This window comes from Callionymus lyra, chromosome 12 (genome assembly GCF_982586985.1).
Source record: "Callionymus lyra chromosome 12, fCalLyr1.hap1.1, whole genome shotgun sequence".
Classification (NCBI taxonomy): domain Eukaryota; kingdom Metazoa; phylum Chordata; class Actinopteri; order Syngnathiformes; family Callionymidae; genus Callionymus; species Callionymus lyra.
The window spans coordinates 15,213,304-15,236,485 of NC_141829.1; the positions used below are offsets into that span (position 1 = coordinate 15,213,304).

Here is a 23,182-nt window from a genome sequence, read left to right on the forward strand (position 1 = left end):
CCTTTTAACGGCAGACAAACATTTAAATAAATGACAGCAAGAGAATCAAAAATATCAACGTTTTCCTAGCGTCTACTCTAAGCAACATATTATGGTTAAAAGTCAATAAGTCCGTTTCCAAGTGTATTCTGTCTCTGAAATGAAATGGATGATGTTTGCATCACGTTGTAGCCTTCGCTCGTCGGGATCTCACATGTATCTCCAGTAATGCAATTGCTTATGAATGTATTATGAGGTAAATGTAAGAGCAGATTTATCTCTCAACCTATAATGCGGGTGACAACCCGGTCTCCTTGTATGCATCAGGAATGTGGATTTATGTAGAATTTAAGATGAACGTGAAGGATTAAATCAGAATATATATCACGGTGGATTCAACACACAAACGTGAAGCTTCTTGCTGCTTTGTGTTACCACTGCTATCATGTCTGAGCTGCAGCTTCTTGCATTCAGTTTGAAATTGGAAAAAATGTACTTGTCGATGCCTTAAAAAAAAGCTCTATTGTGTGTGTAAGAGTATGATCGGCAAATATGAGCCGTTGTCAAAGGGAAGGGTGGGATTAAATCTCTTGAAATTGGGGGTGGTCGGAAGATGGGTGGCTATCACAGGGAGCAGCTGGTGAAGCCCTTTCTTGTGAGGACACTTTCAGAAAAGAGTGTTTCCTGTCATTGTTTGCTGTTTATGTTTAACATTTTATGATTAAGTTAATATAAAAATAATGTAATATAAGTGCCGGCAAACCGCTGAAATCACTGGTAATGAAGATCGGCAAGAAGATTAACCTTCAGCCTAGTTTAGAAATCTGATAAAATGAAATTTGTCAAGACAAGTTGGGGTTACTGGGAAAGATGACCCACCGTGACCTGCTTCTGGGTTAGTGGACGATTTAGTGGTGTCTGCCCGTCATCTTCCCTCAGACGTGTTGTTTTGCCGGTTCTCGAACGTGACCTTTGGTGTGTGTTCCACTTTAACCTTTACCTCCACAGCCATGCTCGATTAGATTTAATCCCGACGAGGATCCGGGTAATTCCTATACTTCAACAAATGCCCCGCTAGGACCACGATTGCCCTTTCCCCCCCCCCGCCCCCTCTTCAATCTATTTAAAAATCCTTATTTAATTTGCCATCATCGAGAGAAGACTTCTATCATTACTTCAAATGTCAGTGTGGAGTTTAGTTGTTGATATTTGACCCTGTGTTAATGGATCTTCACAGGAAGAATCCTTACATTTGAAAATGTACTTCTTTTTTTTGATAATGAATGATTTTCTTTATTTATAGTTCTTAACAAACAGAACTGTTGAGGTAAAAAACAAGCATTAAGTTTTGATAACAAAATACTTAAACCACTTTACATGTTTTTATTTTTCTTTCACTTCACTCATGTATTTTCAAATATAATAGATACGATTCATATCAAGATACAGGTACAACAATACTATATATTGCGATATATATATCGTGATACTGTAGTAACAAGGATATATTTGTAGTATTGTTGAGTACTTGACTCTGGAGTTGCAGAATTTACAGACCACATGACTCTTGATGCTTTCATTTGTTTTGAAACCAAAATATGTTCAATCCTCAGCTTTAAAAGCTGCTAGAGTCGAATGTATCCTCTCGTCCTCAGTCACCTCAAAGGATTTCATTGTTTCTTTAGCTGCGGAGGCACAATGACTGCTCAGGCTTTAATTGCAACACAAACATTTACAAAAGTATTGAACATTACCTGGTGACTTGTTTACAAACACTTTCATGACTCTGCGTCGACTGAGCCGACACGTCGTGGGCGGGATTACGTCATCACAGGGTGGGATTTACGACACACGTCACATCATGGAGGACGCCTATGGAGTAATATTACTGCCACTGCTTTGACCGAGTGTGTCTTGGATGTTTCACACTCAAAATCAAGTTGCTGTGCGCTCAACCAGTCATACACCTGTTTTCAACATGGGGTTACAACATTTTAAATGTTAATTTCAAATAAAAAATGAATTATTTTACTTTAAATACACTTTATTGAACTGTAAACCCTGAAAGAACTATGGTTAAAAAATATATATACGTATGATTTGAAAGGCAAAGCAACAGTACTGTTGAATATCGATACAGTATTGTAAAAAATTAGCTATATATCGCTGCATCAATATTTTCAAATACCCCTAGTAAATATTCAACACAAAAATACATATAATGGAACTAGTCATAATACTAGGATAGGAGGTACTAGTGGTTAGATTCATGAATTGAATAAACACAGTGAGGTCAGAGTTTCCAATCCTTATCATCACATCAAGAGCGTCCAAATGAACACACGCGTCCGTATCTGTTTATCTTCCCAATGGTCGATCCTCGACTAATCACGAACCAACCCCGGGGCCATAAATCATCCATTCATCTCGCCGTATTCTTGGAAAAAAACACACAAACAAACACACAAGCGCTCGGGGGGTGAACATGCCGGCGGCCTCGCGGAGTCACGGAGGCCGTCGACGGCGAATTACGTTAGCGGGACCCGGCGAGCGGAGATTTATGGGGAAATCTATTTTACTGGAGATTTTATTTGTCTTTTATGGTACCCCGTGTTTTTGGGGGCGGATTTATTTCCTGGCAGCATCTGAGGTCAAATCCAGTCGCCCCCTGTTTGTTTCTTTAAAGTGAGTGTGTGAGGTGTTCTTTAATGTTTTTTAAAGGTAGTCATGGCATAAGAGAGGTTGGATTTGTGTTTGGATTTAGTTACGTTTTTTGTTGAATCCGGGGAAGTTCTACTACATGAGCTGCAAGGTGTGAGTTTTAAAAGCGTTTTAACGAGGATCACCATTAGCACTTAAACGTGTGTTAATAGCAGCATTAAAGTGTAAAAGACTGAGCCATTGAGCCAAGACTAGAATGGTGAGTCCGACTCCTGTCCCAGTAGTGCCGACACTCACCGGACTTCTGAGGACGATCAACCTCAGATAGGGTTAAATGCTAATGGTCTCCTGACTGTCATTGGTGTTTGGCTTTATTTTTTTTCACGTTAAGACCAATGAGCTTGAACTACACTTCAGCTAAACGCTGCCTTCCAGAGAGAGCGAGAGAGCGTTTCCATCCCGTCTTTAACTGCCTTTGTGTCGCTCAATAACGACCGACCCTGTCCTCGTAGAGACAAGTGGAACTGCTTTGTATCTTTCCATTCAAAGTCTTACCAAAGGGCCTATTTCACTCCTCTGACTCCGCGTGAAGCCCTCGCAGGTCTTGTAAAAGCAAGGGACCGTCGATAGTTTTCATATCCTCATAGGAGAGGTCACGAGTTTACACAGTTCTTTTGTGTTTTATGGGCCCTGCGGGGCGGTGTGTGTTGTCTGCTAGGACTGGTATTTCCATACAGAGAGAGGGTGAGCGAGAGTTCAGACCGACTCCTCTCCTGCAAATCAAGCACATTCCACTTCCACTACTCGCTCACTTACTCGCTATTGACAACACAAGTGGTTTATGTTTGCAGCCATCTGCTGTTTTTTTTATTTTTTATACGTCTGGTAATAAATGTGACATCATAGGCCGAAGGCTTATTAATGCGAACGGGATCAGATGGAGGATTCAAAAAACGGGATCTGCTCTGGGGCAGGTGGGCTCAGCTGGCTTGCGACGGGGAATGTGATCCAAGAGTTGTAACGTTGATCAATTCCAAATATAGTCAATCTGGATTTTGCTCCGAGACGTGGCGTTGGAGGATATATCACCCTCGACACAAACATTAATACGGGTCTGGATTTATTCCGTGTTTTGTTCTGTTTGAACTTGACCGTATGAGTGAAGGTCAAAGCTGTTTCAGGCTTTTATACTCCATCTTTCTAGACTACTAAGTCAGCAGAGAACTGGCCTTGAAAGGTACATGTAGTGTTTACTCTTGGTCATAGTTCCAAGTATTGGCTCTTGTATATCTGTCTCCAGATTACTTTTTTCAATTATCAGGTCTTCTATTAGATCCTTAAATGTATTATCGTATTATTCCAAATTCTTACTTGGAATGGAAGATGAGAAACAAAACGTTTTCCTAGTAACTCCAAACAGTCCAGTTGACTCGATTTTGAACCTCTTGGATAACCTTGACCCTGATGAATGAGAACCTGTAGCTGAAGTTCAGTTCCCGGTGTTGAATTATAACAGATTAGAATGCAGTCAACTGTTGGTTATGATCAAGATCACCATCTAAATCTAAGATTTCTTGTAAAGACAGGGGCACAGACTTGTTTATTTACATCTTTTGTCTTTACAATTTAAGATAATATATCCCTTAAAACCTTCCTCAGTGGGGAAATTTGAATTGTAACAGCAGAAAGTTGAAAAAAAAAGTTAGACATGCATACACATATTTAAAAATAAATAAATAAATAACAAAAACAATAATACAATAAATAAATAAAAAATGACAATAATAAATTAAATAATTATGAATACAACAACAATAATAATAATAATAATAAAAGTGCAAAAACCGAGTTTTAAACACTAATTAAAAGATAGTTAACTGTCCTCTTGCTATTGAACGGATTAAACTGATTTCTATTTTGTTGTGTAATGTTTTGTGGATGTTGCGTTGTGATAATTAATGTTTTTTTTTAATAATGCACGCAATCAGCATTTTTTACCTTTTTTTTCCTATTTTTTTTTTTTTAATGACAAATCTCTTCAATATTAATTATATTATCGAACCCGTAAAAACAATAGCATACAATCATGATCTTTATTTCCTTTTCTTGGGCCTTGATCTAGATACTTTGGATTCCTTATTGACTTGTATGGCTTTAAATGTGCAGTGTCTATGCCATATTTAGGAAACTGGAGCCTAGCTACATGGTGATGTGGTGGTTAAAGCAATAGTTCACCCAAAATTCAAAATGTCAGTGCAGAGTTTTGTGGTTTTTATTTGCGTGTTAATGGATTCTTCACAGACATTTTGTAAAATGTAAAAAAGAGCGCATACATCTTGCCATATTTATGTTTGCCACAGTGACAAACATTACAGTGGGGATGGATAATTGATGATTTTTAAAAATCTAGTTATCGTTTTTTGTGTTTAAATAAAATAAATAGATTTTTGACAACAAAATACTTAAGCAGTTTATGCTTTTTTTTCTTTCCCTTCACTTTAAAATATTTGAACAGAATTAAATATTTACCCTTTTTTATTTTTTTCATCAATATATATTTTTCCCGTTATTAACTGAATTATATTTACTGACTTTTACTCAAGTTTGTGAAATGTGAAATGATCTCCTTGGCAGAGGTATGCACAGTCTTTCACACTTTCTAGTTTCTCCAAATTGTTGGTGTTCAAGCTAAAGAGCGCAGGAATGATTACACCTTATGGTTCACATCTGTCCTCAGTCGTGAATTCTATATCGTCGCTCTCCCAACCCCGACGAACCCAGACACAAACAAACCTCTGTCCTCGGCCCGTTCGTTGCCAAGGGTAACGCCAAAAAAAAGCACAGATGCTGTTGTGCCGTTCCGCCGAATAACCCCCCCCCCCTGCGACCTTTCAACCCATTGTTTGTTTGTTTTTTGAAATCAAGAAGTCTTGAGCAATACTTGTGCCTCGCAGATATAAGGACCTGGTGGTGCCCATCCTGGGGGAGGAGGAGAAGAAGAAGAAGAAGAAGTTCTCGCCGGAGGAGAAGTGTCGCGCCGTCCTGCTGCACACCAAACTCCAGGGCTGGCAGGTGTGTGCGCAACCCCGTCTGCATCCATAACAAAAGATTTTGCCCGACGACTTAATCCCTGACCCCGGGTTTTGAAAGATCTCTTGGAATCTTTGACAACTTGTTCCAGCTGTCCTGCCTCATCATCATTCTTCTCTCACACACACACACACACACACCCCCGCCCGTCATGTCTGCCAGACTGCTGTTGTGTCTGAGTGCGTGACCTCTGGGGTCACGCCGGCTCCCGCCTCGCACATGCACACACACTCCCCTCCTCTATGTCCGACACACTGATGAAAGCCACACTCCACACACACACATATTCTTCTTGCAACATGTGTTGGAATGAATAGTGTGTGAACGCATGTGTGTGTGTGTGTGTGTTTCCCCCTCGTTGTGCACCTGGCCCCCCGAGTTAACCCCGTTTGGCCCCCCGGAAAAAAAGAAATCTAAAGGAAGTGATCACAGTGTCAACATGCAAATCCACTCCCCGCCCACTCAGTATCGCTACACAACGAGTCAAACCCTCAGAGTTGGTCGAAGGCCCGGCGATGGCAAAAGTGTTGACGTTGTGTTGTTGTCGCCGTGTGTAGATCGGCACCAGTAAGGTGTTCCTCAGGTACTGGCAGGCCGACCAACTCAACGACCGCTGCTACCAGCACCACAGGAAGATCATCACCTGTCAGAAAGGTAACTTAAATAATACTTTTAAAAACAAAGGATTCAAGTGTTTTTTTTTTCCGTCTCCAGTTGTGCGAGGCTGGTTGGCACGGCGACGGGTCCGCCGCAAACTGTCGTCTCAGCAGAAAGACGAGTCCAGCGTGCAGCGCTTCCTCCAAGGGACGGAGGACATGGGCCTGCGGACCTACGACCAGCTGGTGATCCAGAACGCGTCCGACATAGCCCGGGAGAGCGATCGCCTGCGTTGCCACGGCAACTGCCTTCTCAATACTACGAGCAGCAACAGTCCACCACTGGGGGAGAGGCCGGAGCCGGTGGGCAAGGAGGAGGAGCATCCGCCCAGAAGGTAACGTTGCAATAGAGACACGCGATTGGCCGACGTGGTCTTTTATTTCGGGGGTCACAAACTTGCTGGCTCTTAGTGGCCTTTAAGTTGATATTTTGCATAAGTTAGTAAAGACAGAATATTTAAGAGCATTACATCAAAAGTAACTATTTTACAGCTTTGATTATGCAGTTAAGATGGAAAATATTTCTAAAATAACAATTTAATTTGACAAAAATGGCTAAAATTCACAGTGCTATAAAAATATTAACAAAAACAATAATACAATAAATGAAAAATAATAGTAACACTTTAATAATACTACACAAAAATCCTTAAAATATAAAAAAAATATCAAACTAAGTACAGAATTTAATTTGTAAAAGCCATGCAGGAAAAAATAGCTGAAATCCTGTGACCCAGTCTCCAAAATAATTGACCTATTGTGGCCCCCGAACCCAAGAATGAATTTCACTAACAATATTTATTTGGGTAAAAGCAATAGAGGATTCTGAAAAATCTTCTGGATCCACAAATAATTGTAACGCTTCTTGTTTTACTTGGTAAAGTTGGAGCTGACCGCACGATGTACTTGATGTACTCAAGGTACTATGACGATATTGCCGCCTCTCTTCGGTCACATTTCTATCCAAGTTATCATATTATAATGGTAGAATAAATGTAATGCAATTAGATCAGCCCCTCTTAAGAGCTTGTATTTAGTTCTCTATGTGTCATCCCACAAGAGCAACACCCAGGTTTAAAAAGTGAAGCCATATGAGAATTTAAAAAAGCTGCAGTTCATCAAGTGTCCACATGAGGCTAGCTGCCGAAAGACAGAAGTCACCTTCACACCCAACCAAAATAAAACAGCATTAAAAAACATTTGAATGGCTTGACTCATAAACACATTAACTTCGACAAACAAAGTACCACACTGCTTTATAGTACACTTTAAGAAAGTGCTCCTACTTGCGTAAAATTTCGACAGGGTAGTACTGTCTCAAATCCAACACTGCTGCTACACACTCACCGGAAATGACTCGACAGCTTCTTCTTCTACTACTTTTTTAACATTGATTGAGTGCGCCAATTGGGCACACATATTGCGCAGTGTGAACGCACTTGTGTACCCAAAATATGTAGTGTTTGAATTGGGACACACCCTTGGACTATTTTACAAAAATTGTGCAAAAAGTTCAACCTCTCCCGCATTCAAACGTATTTACTTTATTAATATAATTATTTTTTCTTCACCCACAATAAAACTTTTGTAAGACGGAACAGTTGAACCTCACAAACAAGATTTTAAGACTAAATTGAGACTAAAGTTTTTGTAAAGTTTGGTTTTGCAAACCCTGCCTTGGGTCCTCCTGGTGTTTCATTATCTAGTGTCCTTTATGCTTCACAATGTCGGCAAAGTTTTAAGCAGCCACTGGAAAGACAGGAGACCAGAACTTTGTTGCCATATACAACAGTTTATTTTTCATTAAACTATGGAAAAATTAAAAAATAAAAAAATAAATCAATTTAAATTTAATTGAGTGAAAAACAAATCGATTTTTAATTAAATTGACCTTGTTTTCTAGTCGAAGTGAACCCACTGATCACATGAGTCCAAAGATGTGTATCTGTGGCTGAATATGTAAAATAATAATTCTTTGTAAATCGATTAATAAATTGTCTTCGTGTCCCCCGGCATGTGAACGCAGGTCTCTGCTGCTTCAACCGGTTAGTTTAACAAGATTGTCTTTATCTGATCCTGTTAGCATTACGTTGAAGCCGTGGAACGTTATCGTCATCTCTGCCGCATCTTCTCCTCGTATCACGCGATACATCACGACACAACAGAACGTGGAAGAACCAAAGCAACTGTTGCAGTGACGAAGTTTGTGAGGCGACACTGCAAGAATTAAAAAGATGGAAAAGTATAAACACAGTAGAGCAGAATCATTAGATTAAAAACATTTGCTCAATTTGAGAAAACAGATTTAATTGTGTATTTAATTAAATATCCAGGTCAATTTAAAACCATTCCCGGATATCAGAAGATTCAGAAGGTTTTCTGAGAATAAACTTAATTGGAATTGTAATGAAAATTGGAGAATTATAAGTAGTTTTTGGAATTAGATTTCTTCCTGGATTGTTGCAAAAGCTTATTTTCTTGGATGAATTTCATGTGATTTGTTCCACCTGGAATAATTAATATTTAACTTGATTTAACTCCATTGAGTTTACAGGGAACACAATCTCAAATCTTAAATATAACAGAGTTGAGCTTCTTCCATAACTCTAAACACATGGAAGAGTTCACATCGTTACAAATATATAAGATTGATTCAAAGTGAATCGTATTTATTCTGCGGGTAAATTCACAATGCTTGGGCGAATACAACGGTTTCATCGATTTTTCTTGTTTTTTTTCCGAGGCAAACTAACGCTGATCATTTCCTCGGGCACTGACGCAGGCACACAAAAGTTATACACAAAAACGATAGTTGCCGTTTAAAGCGATGATATAGACACACAAGTTAAACATCTAATCCTCGTTTCTTCAGATTCTACCAAATACACTAAATAAGAGATAAATCATTATATAATTAACACTTGTGTTATCTCAGGGTCAAGTTGACCCTAAGGCCAGAAAACCAACTTGATTGTGGAGGTCGTTCACCTCAACCCAAAGACAACACAAGGGATACCACAAGCACATTTGTTTTCAGGTCACCTCAACCCCAAGATGACACAAATAATAATGTATATCATGCAGTGAAGTAGGTATAGCCAGAAAATTACACTTAAATCAGTGTTTATTTGATAGTAGTTAAATACTAGTAGTAGAAAATACCTGTTGAAACATGTTTACTTTTACATTTCTAATACAATTAAGGATTATTGTGGACATTGTAGTTTGGAAGCAACACTTCTATTTGAGCACCTTGATTAAAGTATTTCACAGCAGGTGCTACTTGCTGAGATCTTCACTATTTATAAAATGGAATTATGGCTATTTATGTTTACTAGACAGTCAACTTTATAAAATTATAGAGACAAATTGAATACATTTGAATGCTTTGTCTGAACATACAAACTGTGTTCATTTTTTACTGTTTTAATTTTTTTATTTTGGTCCATTGAAAACTACTATTGAGGAAGTATTGCATACATGCCTGATATTTTAAATCAAAAATGATGCTAGTGAGGTAAAAATGATGACTAGACTTAGACTAATACATTCTTAAACCCTACCTAACTGTATCAGTGATCACATACCAAAGACAATCCTTTTAAAATGATACATTTCCATTTTTAATCACATGGTATCGTGAACAAGAGTGATTTGTGTTGCATCGTAACGTCATTGTGTATTCAGTGTAATCGCGATCATAGCGTGTTGAAGTGTATTGAAGTGGTGGAGATATATGTCCCTGACAAGTATACATTATGATTAATTATGGACAGTATATTCAAAGATATAGTGACAAATATTTCATCTAAACCCAAGGTCTCTGAATCACATCCAAATATCTATAATGTATTGTTTTCTAGTTTCATAATGCAGTGCAACCGTTAACAAGAGCTAAAATATTAACCTCATTTGTTAAAGCCAGCAATCCCGAAATTCAATTAATGCATCTTCTGTTTGGTTTAGGAGCCTTTTTTTGTGTGTGTGTTTTGTTCTTTAGATCTAATTGAGTTTGTAGGTTCTTATCTCCAATGTATGTACAGAGAAAACAGCCAGAGATAATTCAATGTAATCCAAACAGCACGTGAAAGGGTTTTGTACTCGTAGTACTGAGCAAGTAGCCTCCGGCACCGGCCAGTGACGCAGGCTTGGTTAACATCAGCGTAAATCAAAAACATTTCCATTGATGTTTGGCATTCAAAATGTTGATAAAAAAGGTGCTTGCAGCTACAGCAGTGAATTCACTGAGAGGGGGTGAGACAATGTGCATTGTTTTCATGCGTGATTTGTGAGTAATTGGAGTGAGAAAGCTACATTTAAATTATTCAATCATTTTTTTCTTCATTTTCTTTATTAAAAGTGTTTTTTTATCACATAATTAAGACCAAATACTCATAACATGACCTAAACACAAAAAAAGATTACTTCAATTAAAGAATACGGTTTAAAAAATATGTTTTTTGATTAACAAAAGTGTTTTTAATAAAATTATTATTGAAAGAATGTTCAATTTAACCTGAGCGACGTCATTGGTCGAAAGTTTTAACCTGAGCGACGTCATTGGTCAAAAGGAAATTAATCATCTTTTTAATTCATGTCGTTTGGAGAATGAACAAGTAAGGTTTATTAAAGTAATTGTTTATTTATTTCTAAAATTAAGATGCATTTATTTTGTTAAAAAAGAAAATAAGCCACTTGTATATAATTGGAGTAGTAAAAGTTGGATCACTCTTCATAGGGTGTGAGGCAGGGGGACACCCTGGAAAGTATGGCAGTCCGTCACACCAAAAAAAGCAATTAAATTAAATTAATTGTGTTCTTCTTCTGTGGGAGGAAACCAGAGTCACCAATATATTGCAACAACTTGGAAAAACTCCACACAAACTGGTGTGAGAAGCTTGGCCATCCAGTAGAGACTCAGAGCAGCAAGAAGCTAGAAGACACGCTTTTAAATAAACATTTTAATTGGATATAATTCATCCACAGTGTTTAACCGATCGAGATCCCTGCGTCCTCCATGTGTCCTTCCCTCAGTAACATACGCCGCGAGGATCATAGACTAATCTGCATACACTAAAGGCGGCGCAGACAAAAGATGCATTGTTGTTTTTTTTTGTACTCTTTAAACAACATGCCATCACATCTACACGTCCTCCCGAGTGAATATCCGCTCATTTAATTCCTCGTCTGCCGCTTCCCTCCCCCCCCCCCCTTTACATATGTATGTAAATCCTGGCCCGATGGATCCGTGTGTGCAGATGGCTCCAGATTATCAGGGGAAATATAAACTGGAGATGATCAAATTCCTCCGAGGAGATCGGATTTGAAGTCTTATCTCTTCGCTCTTTAGCCTCAAATTGGCCTCTTTAGTTGACACTCGTGACGCGAGAGTGTGTGGAAAAAAAACCTTTAATCTGGACTTGAACCGAGGACTCTTTCCTGTCTTTTGTTGCAGATCGGTGGAGAAAACCGGGAAAGTCCACGATGTCAACGGAGGCTGTCGGGTCATCCGGCATTTCCGATCCAGCTCGGTGCCCACGCCGCTGGCGATGGAGAGCCTGACCCACTGCTCGGGGAGCCCGCCCCTCAAGCCGGCCCCGCACCAAGTGGCCGGCGACGGGGTCGGTCTGGCCTCCCCTCGGAAGCAACCCCCTCCGAAACCGAAGAGGGACCCCAACACGCGCCTGAGCGCGTCCTATGAAGTCGTCAGCGCCGGGTTGGTGATGACGGCCAAAGAGATCCCCACGCCGGAGGGCAACGGCTCACCAGCTGGAAGTCCTCCAAAGTCCCAGCTGTCTCCGACGGATCCTTCAGGTAAACCCGAGTGGACTTGGAGTCCTTTTGAAAACACTTTATTACTATCATTGGTTTGCAAAAAAGGTTCCTATAAAACAAAAACCAAAAAAAATCATGCATTTGATTTCCCGGCTTGCAAAAAATGTTTTTTTTAAAAGAACAGTGGTTTTCAAGATGGGGACCAGAAAGGGAGGTATGGGGGGGCTGATGTGATGATATACTAGACGATTCCACAACGGGAAATCGCGAGAGTGGGCTGTGCGTTTTGATCCGTGACGAAAACCCTATAAGAAGCTACAAAAGAATCAAATCCCATGTTGATTAATTGGACTTTTATCTACATGTTAAAGTTTGAATGGTTCTTCTACGTGAATGTATGCCAGAGCAGGAGCCGTTTGAAAAAACGTTAATGATGAACTGATGACTTTTTTGACCTCGTCCTATTCATTCCTTATGGGAAATGTATCGCAGTTTTTCAAGACTTATGCACAGCCCACTATGTACACCTTTAACCCTGCTATAGGGGCCCACTATTTCATCAAATAAAACGTAAAATAATAATTAAAAATATATAATTTACGGTGTCATATTCTGAGTCAACTTAGCTGTTTGACAGGTAACCAAGTAGCTTTTAAACAGGAAATGGACCGTTTTTTATTTACAAGGCAGAGACCAAAGAAGTGGATAAACAGTCGTTATGTGGAAAATTTTGTTCCTAAAAAGATCTCAAGGTCATCTATAATAAACAAATATGAGGCTGAAAACATCAAGTATGGCCACTTAAACGGAAAAAAAGCCACAATTATGTCAAATTCCTAACAAGAAATTAGTTTAAAGTTACCAAAACAATGATCACAAAATATTGATTTTCATTTCTATTTGAAAAACATGTTCCCTGTTAAAAAGACAGTCATTAGTGATGTGTTGATAAAGCCTCATGATACAGTATCAGTTGTATCATGATACAGTATCAGTTGTATCATGATACAGTATCAGTTGTATCATGATGAAGTATCAGTTGTATCAGGATACAGTATCAGTTGTATCAGGATACAGTATCAGTTGTATCATGATACAGTATCAGTTGTATCATGATACAGTGTCTTCATTTATAAAGGCCACTAGATGTCACTCTCTGCTTTATAATCTTTGGCTCTGATCTACTGTTTCAATAAAACCTGGTGTCATTTTCACAGTGAGCGCCATCTAGTGGCCTTTCAAACGGTATCATGATACAGCATCAACTGCCTTCATGAAGCCTCATCAACACATCAGTACTAACGTAATGTTCTGATATCATTCCTTATCTTCCCCCAGGGTCTTCCAAGCCCCGCCCCCACAGCGACGACTACACCACCATGAGGAAGGTCCCGCCTCCGAAACCCAAACGCAGTCCGAACACGAAGCTCTCAGGGTCCTACGAGGAGATCAACGCCGTGGCGCCGCTCCTCCACCAGCTCCGCCCCGCCGATGTCAAGCTGGCGCTGCTCTCCCGGTTTGGGGGTTTGCTCCAAAGGGCAGCTTCCATCGACGCCCCGCAAGGCGTCGCCCTGAGCCTGTACCCCGGCCAGGATGAGGAGGACATCTACATCGAGATGGTGGGGTCCCAGCACCGATCGCAGAGTCTCAAGGAGCCACCGGAGAGCCCGGAACACGCTGAAGCGGTGTACGAGGAGATGACCTTTTTCCCTCCCGAAGACGGAGCGCCGCCTCCTGCCATCCCCGGTAAAGCAGCCAAGAAGGCAGGCCTCTCTTTGGGTCTGGCCATCGGGTCAAAAGCTCCTCCGAGCGGTGACCACAAAAAGTCCGGGATGGTTTGTTCTGTCTCCGACGCTCCCTCTCAGATCCCGACCAATAGTGGTCTGAAGAACCAACAGACGAAGGAAGGAAGTTGTGACATTCCCGCTCCGTTTCCCAACCTTCTGCCTCATCGGCCTCCACTCCTGGTGTTCCCGCCGTCGCCCGTGACCTGCTCCCCGGCTTCAGACGAGTCCCCTCTCACCCCGCTGGAGGTCAAGAAACTGCCGGTCTTCGAGACCAACCTGAATTTCGCGGCGGGTCCGGACAGCCCGCTATCGCCCCAGTACTCCCGCCAGAGGGCCGACTCCTCCCCCAGCCTCTCCATCCTCCTGCCGGAGAAGAAGTCCACGCCACCGCTGACCCCGCCGCCGCCTCCTCTCCCGGCGCCCAACAACGGTCCGCCTCCCCCCTACAGACCCCCGTCCCACTTCCCGTTCCCGCCCGAGGCCAACCTGTTCGGGCTGACCCGGGCGGCCTCGGTCAGCAGCTCCGACTGCGGCAAACTTTCGTCGGCGCCGAGGGTCGGGGCGGAGCCCGCCGGGAAGCCGCCGCCGTACTCCCCGGCGAAGATGCCACGCCCGGAGCCTCGGCGGGCGCACTCCTGCTCCTCCTCGCCGCTGCTCTTCAACCCGGCCAACGGCCGAGCGCTGACCAGCCCCATGGAAGAACTCAACACCCTGTTCAGCTCTGGACGCAGCCTGCTGAGGAAGTCCGGACGCAGGATGAGGGACGGAGGTTGGTCTAATGTTGGATATATATTTCATGGTATTGATAGATTGAAAAACCTCGACATGGTTCTGCACAACGTCCCACGTGGATGTCTCGTGCACGGCTGCGCACGTATCCATCATGTTCGGTATTGCGGTGGTGATGAGTTCATGATCGGTCTGGGCCGGCCCCCCGTCCTCTGATTTATAGCGCTCCGCCCCGGCGTTCCCGGGGAACAGATCTGTAGGTAATAATCAGGTCCGTGTGTTCGAGTGTTCCACACGCGTGTTGGATGGGAATGATGCGCCCCGATCCCATAAATCTACCCCCCCCTCCCACCCCCACCCCCTGCCGCTTCCATGTTAGCTAATGAGCTAGCAGCGTTAGCGGCGCTAAAGAGCACGCTGAGCTATGGTGCGGGGTGGACACGCTCATGGAACGCTGATGCACTGGTTGACCTTTGTGAAAGGAGGACGCGTCCATTCATCACCCATGGAATAGAACTCGGGGAGAGTCTTCGGGTTAATACTTCCGAAAAGCGAGAGGATTGCGAGTCTTTTTATTAAAACGCGTTTTGCCCGCACGAGGGTCAGAAATATGAAGCCGATGAAAACCGGAGATTGCGGCTCGAAATGAGCTTAAAGTTGGGCTTAAAGTTGACACTTCATTCCCCCGCCCGATCTCTCGCCAGATCGGCCGATGTCGGGTTTAGATTTAAGGACTTTGTAGAAAGTGCGTCGCTCCTCGTCGTTTCTTTTTTTCCAGCATGTGTTTCCTGAGAGAGGATTAGTTGTGGCCGCGTTAATAATCCATGAGCAGGAGAATGATGAGGTGGAGTATCAAATATTTAACAGCTCGCTCGTGTTGTGGTGAAGACAACAAGGCTGATGGTGCATGAGGAGCAAGAACGCTATTTATATTTAATATAAAATCATCTCAATCTGATTTATATGTTGTTGTTTTTTTGTTTAATTAATATATTTAAAATCTATCTTTAGTGTTTGGATAGTCATCGGATCTTGTGTTAAAAGAAATGAAAAAATGATTTACTATATAATTAATATTTTTCTTTTTGTACCTTTTTTCCCTTTACTTAGCTTAGAGATCACAAAATATGGGTTTGAATACTGTGTAATATTTGATTCAAATCGTCTTTTATTTATTATAATTAAAATATTTACTTCATTCCGAATATTAATTATTTTACTTTAATTGTTCTAGAATTATACTCAATGTCATCCTATGGATCTGTTTGATATAAATATGTTTTTATTCTAGATTGTAATTATTATGATTGTTATTATTATTATCATTGTTATCATTTTAATAGTTGTATAATATGATCATTTTATATTTACATTTAGGATCAAATAGATGATTTATTAATGATATATATCAGTATAATTATCTAAATCTGAATTTAATTGTTTTAAGTTTTATTAAAAATGAAGAGAGAAAATAAAGCCAAAAAAAAAACAATAAGCATTTACATTTTTCTGTTGCCCCCATTTATCTGACCTTTTTCTCTTTCCTGAGCAAAGGTTTTATATTTGCATTAAGGATTAAATAGATGTATTGAGTAATTATATATATATATATATATATATATATATATATATATATATATATATATATATACAGTATATATATATACAGTATATATATATATATATATAATGTAATAAATAATCTATTTAACAAGGATTAAAAAGATTATTTATTACATAATTGTGTGTGTATATATAATGTAATAAATAATCTATTAAAATAATGATTAAATAGAAATAATCTATTAAATCCTTATTTAAATAGATTATTTATTACATATTTTATATCCTAATCTATAACTGATTTCTTTTTTTTTTTATTCCATTAATATATTTAAAATGTAAAAAAGAACTTCAACATCAAAGTTGGTTTCACTACTGACTACTTCATCATCTTTAAATCATTTACTCAATATTTACTATTTTTGTTATTAAAATCTGTACTTGGAATGTTGTTCCTTTATAATTAACCTTTATTTCTCTTGAATTTTTGTTTATATTTCACTTTATTTTTATATAAAATTAATACATTTTTATTCCCAATTCTAATTATTATAAATATCACCATCGCCGGTGTAATAATAGATATTATTACATGATTATTTTCACATAATTCTATTGAGATTTAGAATTAAAAAGAAGTATTTATTTTCTCAATCGCTGACATTTGACCCATATATAAGTAAGTAAGTAATTTTTATTTATATAGCGCTTTTCCAGACCAGGGTCACAAAGCGCTTAAACAATCAAAACAATATTCAATAAAGTAAATACTTTAAAGGTCAAGATAAAACTGATAACACAACAGGAGTTCCAGAAAATCAACATAACATTTACACCTGATTTTATTATTAAAGAACAAAAAAAAAACATCTTTATGTATATAGTAAAAATCCCATTAATATGTAATTATAATTGGATTAAGTCTTCGACACATGATCTGTTGACGTGTGCGTGTATCCCGTGACGCACTATTGTGTCATGCTTCTATAACCGGACCTGAGGGGTCAGAGGTCAGAGCGCGGGGACTCCTTATAAGCGACGGTATGAGAACAAGTGCACGCGCTGACGCAAACGTTTCCTGCTGACGTCTTGCGCCGCCACTCTTTTGTCGGCACCTGGAGCGTCGAGCGAGGGAAACGCTCCGGCCTCATGGAAAGTATGCGTCTGGTCACCAGGGTTCACAACCTCGCTGTTATTTCGAGTGGCCACGGTCGGTCAGATCTGAGGTTCAAGGGGGGAGCTTAACGGGATGCTCCACTTCCGTTGGCGCTCAGCTGTTAAATGAATGACTGTGATGCTATGTGGTGGGCGTGTCGGGGGGGTTGGGGGGGGGCCGGTACTGTTGCTATCCCAGACGTCGCTGTAGAAGAGCAGCTGATTCCTTCCTTCATCCTCCGGGAATGAGCGAACCGCAGGAACGCCGAGGGAAGTGGGCAGGTGGTCTTGCTGGGCTTCAAGGAATCAGTCACAAGACACCCCCCCCCCACCCACCCCAACCACCCCCCTGACTCAACAGCATTAGGCGACGCTTCATTTGATGTCGTGCTACGAAAACGAGTCGCCCACAAACGGTGCTAGCTTAAGACCGACCGCTCGGGTTATGAGATCACACAATAGAGGAAGAAATCCTGTGCTTCGAGTGTCATGGGGGTCTTTGAGGGAGATCCAAAAACGCATCCAGATCCTCGTCATCCAGGAGAGACTCGGGGTAGAATAGAGGTGGGGGGTCAAATGGATATTGCGATATATTGCTGTTGCAGCTATTTGTTGCAATAAATAATCCATATACTTACGATATCTTATTATAAAACACTTTATGCATTTACTCCGTCGTCACGGTCAGTATTTAATGTCTCCGGTCCTGTTTATTATGGGGTGCTACTGCTGTAAAATGGGGTAACTAAAGTATGCAGAAATAATAGTAGGTGATATGAGCCGAAAAACAACTACCTGTTAATTTCTGCTCTAGAATCTATTAAACAATCGTTCTTACTTTGTTAAAGTTCAACTAATGTGTTGATTTAAGTTTGTCTTAAATAGATTGTGAACCTCTATTGTGTCACCAGTCTGTGTGTTTGTACAAAACTATCTTTTCATTGAAATATTTACATTAGAAAATGATCTTAAGCCCCGCCCACTTAAATCAATTTTTGAAGATGAAATCTTGTTTACAGTAACCACACCCACTCTGTGGTTAATGTTCAAACATCTGGGTTTGTCACCGTGCGTCATCAATCCCAGAAGTCTCGTTGTATAAACAAAGCGGGTGTGATAACAGCTGGCTGGAGGAGGAGTTAAGATCATTATTACGTCATAATGGACTCCGCTCTCTTAACCTCTCGTTCGCCGAGATAAGACGGGGTCATGATGAGAGACTTTGCTGCATCTTATAGAGGAAGACTTTAACATTTGAAACATGAGAGTCAGTCAGGAGAGTTTGAGTTTGACATTAGTTGCCCTTTAAGAACTAGGTTACAGGGCGTCAAGTTTACATAACAAGTTACTACCCACTTATTTACATCAAACATTTTATGTCAGGCACTTAGATGTGTTCAGCTTTATTTCCATTCACTCTACTTTTTAAACATTAATATACCTTGATGATCATAACTCTGGCCATTATGAATTTCATGTTAAAATATGGCCTAAATTGAATTCAATCTTTACGTTTATTTTGTTTAGTTATTGTTGATCTCAGAGTTTACATAAAACACTTCTATTGAATGTTCAATATCATAGATGTTGAAAGTTAACATGTTATTAGCGTTCGTGCTCCATTTATTTGTACATTTAGAAAAGTTTTGTAATAGATACGACAATATATTGTGTACCTTTATATTATCATCAAATAACGTCACGGTATCGAACCACGTGTGACCCGTATCGTCCTTAGAGTACAACAACAACACGCCTGGTTAGTGTCCAGTTAATGCTAACACCTTTTGGACAAGGAGGAGGAGGCCCTGGGACAGACCCACGACTCTAAATACAAGAATTTTCCTCTAGAAATGGATCTTGTTTCCTCTGTAAAGCCTGATTCATGAAGCAGGCGTACGATCATGTGGGTCGACGGTTTTTCAACACGGGACAACAGCTGATGAATTCCCGCTCGCACATGCGAACCCAGACTGTTACTCATGCGATGTCAAGACCATGTGAGTCATGAGAGGCAGCAGCCGGGGCTGAGCGAGGTCACATTTTTTAAAAACCCATTTTTTTAACAATACAAATGTTTTGTCTTTGTGATCCAGGGTTCAACTCCAACATCAACGCGCAGGGCGACTGTGGGTCGGCGCCGACGTCGCCCTCTCTGCAACTTCAGGACAAAAACGCCAACAACCATTCCCTGCACTCGTCGAGCGCCGCGCACGTGGAGAACGGCAACCAGATCTCCAACGGTAGCTGCTCTTTGTTTTCTGACCAGTTATCTCGGGACGAAGTGCGACCCGGGGGCCACGTGCGGCCCTTTGACTGTATTTATGTGGCCCTCGTGAGGTCAAGGATGTAGAAACTAACAATTTGATTTGATGTTTGTTTATTTTATTCATTACTAGTCACTGAATATGACTTTAAGGTTTTGTTTTAGCATTTTTTTCCTACACTTTCGTCTTTTTTGTAAGTATTAAGTGACCATAAAATAATATTTGGTGGAAAGTACGTATATATCATGTTAACAATATTTAGCTTTAGTTAATTCTTTAAATTATCACTTAATTTTTTGTAAGAAAATCCAATTTTTTGTGAAACAAAGTGTGTTTTAAGGTAATTCTTTGCTTTATGTTGTGAAGAAACTAAATACAGTTGAGCTTTTTATATTGTTATGGCAATAAGGGTAAGTGTCGTTAAATTTATAATTATATTATATTATATTATATAAACGTGCAAGAAAAGATGTGTTTAGAAAATATAACTCAAAAACATTGGCATTAAATCACATGTAATTGTGATGAAATTTGCATTAACTTTAATAAAATGCAATAGAAAACTTTATTAAAAAAAAGGGAGTTAGCTTTTTATATTGTTATGACAATTGGAGGATATATGGTTAAATTAAATGACTCTATAATAATATTAAAGTATAGTAAAGGGTAAGAAAATGTATTTTAGTCACATTTTTTAAAATGTTTAAATATTGTCATTTATTTACATGTAATCGTCGGATTGAAATTCAGCTTAAGAAACCATTTATAAAACAATATAAAAAACGATTTATCTTTTTTTACTTTGAACTACCTGCTCCAAGAGCCACTTAATAGAACCTGAGGAAATGTATCTTCTCTCCACTGATCTGGTCTGTGATGGTCTTTCCAGGGTCTCTGGAGGATGAGAGTCACAGCAAGCCAAACACGTCTACCTCTCTGCACAGACACCTGGACAGTCATCACACTCAGGTAAACACAAGGAAGAAGAAGAAGAAGAACTGGCTCTAATGTCTGATGTTTAGTTTGTGGTTTGTTGACACTTTCAGCAGGAAAAGTGACTCCGACTAAACAACGTGTAACACTCCTGACATACGAGCGTCCTCCGAGTGTTCGGTTACAGGATTGAATTTAAAGTCTCGGCCACAGACGTACACAAAAACCCTCACACACACACACACACACACACACACAGGAGACACACACACTCATTTATCACCATTGATAGCCATCTGATGAGCACGTGAAAGAACCTTTTGTGAGCTGAGATGTGGAGTCGCACACGTTTATTTACATTCTGGTGACGGACGTAGCGACTCGTGACAAATGAACGACTGCTGTGTTCATTTATTTTATACTACGTTTGATAAATAATGCAAACGATTTAGTGGGTTTTTTTGGATTTAGAATGAAAGAAAATGTTTGATTTAAATGACTCAAAATTCTCAAATATAGATTAAAAATGATAAGTCAAAATCTTCATTAATAGTGAAACAAAGTGTATTTTTTGTTTAATATTATGAAGAAACCAAATGTTACTTTTATATAAAGCAGCGTTAATATAACATAATAACATAATTGATACAATGGTACTTAAGTATATTAACAGGTAAGGAAGTTTAGAAACATATATATGAATACATTGGCATTAAATCATGTGTTATTGTCGTAATAAAATTGGCATTAACTTGAAAAAAAAACTAAACATTATCAAAATAATATACACAATAATTTCGCTTTTTTCATTGTTTTAACAAATAGAGTGAATATAGTGAAATAAAATAATGATATGATAATAGTACAGTAAGTGTAAATTGTTTTTAAATATACATTTTAAATTATATATTTTGAAATGTTGGCATTACATTTCATATGCACTTTTAAATTATAGAAAACATTCTTTTATATTTTGAGGACAATTAGAGTAGGTATGATTCATTCTAATGCACTGTATAATGATAATAATAATAACTAATAATAATAGTTTAGTGCATTATAGTAACAGTTTTTAAACATTGTCATTAAATTACATAGAAGTTTGGTTATGAAAGAAAGAAAATGTATATTTATATGTACATTTGTTTATATTTATATTATTATATTATTGTTGTTTATATATATATATATATATATATATATATATATATATATATATATATATATATATACAGTATATATAAATAAATTGAGTGTGTTCTAAGATTACAGATTGCTTTATAAAAACGTTATAATACAATATAAAACTTTATAAAACAACAGAAAAAATAATTTGGGATTTTTTTCATGACAATTACAATAAGTACCGTTAAAATGAATATATAATAATGATAATATAAATAATAATAATGATCATAATAAAGTATAATATAGCAGGCAAGGAAAGATATTTTTTAAAAAATAACTAATAATAATTTGGCATTAAATCACATATAATTACATATAAATGCAAAGCACATTTTATAACTGATATTTATTGTTAAAAATCAAAAGATGCAAAAACAATTGAGAAATTTCTGAGAAATATTTCGCTGAACAGTTCAAATGAATTTTTTTCAATGATACATTTTGATTAAATTAACATGTTAAGCGGAAAAAAATCTGGTTCTGGTTTTGCAACGTTAACTCCGTTTCTTGATTTCACGACCTTGTAAAGCCTCGCAGTGACGTCACCAACAACTGTTCCATGTTCCTGGCAAGTTACTCACGCAATTAAAACCCCTGATCTCATTCGTCCTCCATAAAAAACACCTCTTGGCCGAGGTGTTCACTTTCGCTGGTACATTCTGAGGAAGGCACAGAGTGAACATCTCCACCATGACTCTCGGTCCTCCTCGTCATTCCTGCAGGGAAGTGTCGGGAGACGACGTTCCCACTTTTACAAGCGTTGATCTCCCTGTTTGAGGATGAATGTGTGAACGTGTCGGAACGTTTCCTTCTTTACCGTCGTGACTAATCTCATGGTTTTTCTTGATGTTTCTCTTAACCCTTTTCTCTCTCTCTTTACTTTTTTTTCCACTTCCTGCTTCAACCCTCAGAGGGGTCATCTCAACTTTTCTCCTTTCGGAGCAGGGGCCGCTCTCTAAAGTAGAGAGGGCAGTGGTGAGTGGACGCTGTCGTCGAACAGTCGTTTTCTACTCTGCGCTTGAATCATCATGAAGAAGCATCTTCGTTTTTCATATCCACCATCAAGAGATATGTCGCAAATCATCATGGAATTCAATTAATTGTATAGTAAATGGTTAAACTATAGATGATGGATGGATTTGAATTGAAATATCAAACTCTTTGTGTTAAACATAAATCGTTAATTTTGAAAATATTTAATTGATTTAAAATTCAATTCAAAAAATTAAATAAATCTATACAAATTATTGAATTCAATTATTATTTTTAATATATAGAAAAGACAGTTAGTAAGTAATTTTTATTTGTATATCGTTTTTCCAGACCAGGGTCACAAATGGTTTGAACAATCAAAACAATATTCTATAAAGTGTATACTTTAAAGGGCTCTGAACACTTT

General features: G+C 38.9%; 1 protein-coding gene across 2 annotated transcripts in view; it reads left to right on the top strand.

Moving 5' to 3' along the window:
- Window positions 1-23,182, top strand: part of myo16 (myosin XVI) — a 113,190-nt gene that overhangs the window by 80,208 nt on the left and 9,800 nt on the right. Inside the window, exons 23-30 of one of the 2 annotated variants that reach the window (XM_087803433.1) lie at window positions 5,595-5,712; window positions 6,288-6,384; window positions 6,445-6,721; window positions 11,842-12,200; window positions 13,500-14,717; window positions 19,492-19,638; window positions 20,552-20,631; window positions 22,695-22,758. In XM_087803433.1, the coding sequence (XP_087659559.1) occupies window positions 5,595-5,712; window positions 6,288-6,384; window positions 6,445-6,721; window positions 11,842-12,200; window positions 13,500-14,717; window positions 19,492-19,638; window positions 20,552-20,631; window positions 22,695-22,742 (2,344 nt within the window). In that variant the 3' untranslated portion in view covers window positions 22,743-22,758. The remainder of the gene's footprint in view (window positions 1-5,594; window positions 5,713-6,287; window positions 6,385-6,444; window positions 6,722-11,841; window positions 12,201-13,499; window positions 14,718-19,491; window positions 19,639-20,551; window positions 20,632-22,694; window positions 22,759-23,182) is intronic. The other variant, XM_087803434.1, reaches the window with a different exon arrangement.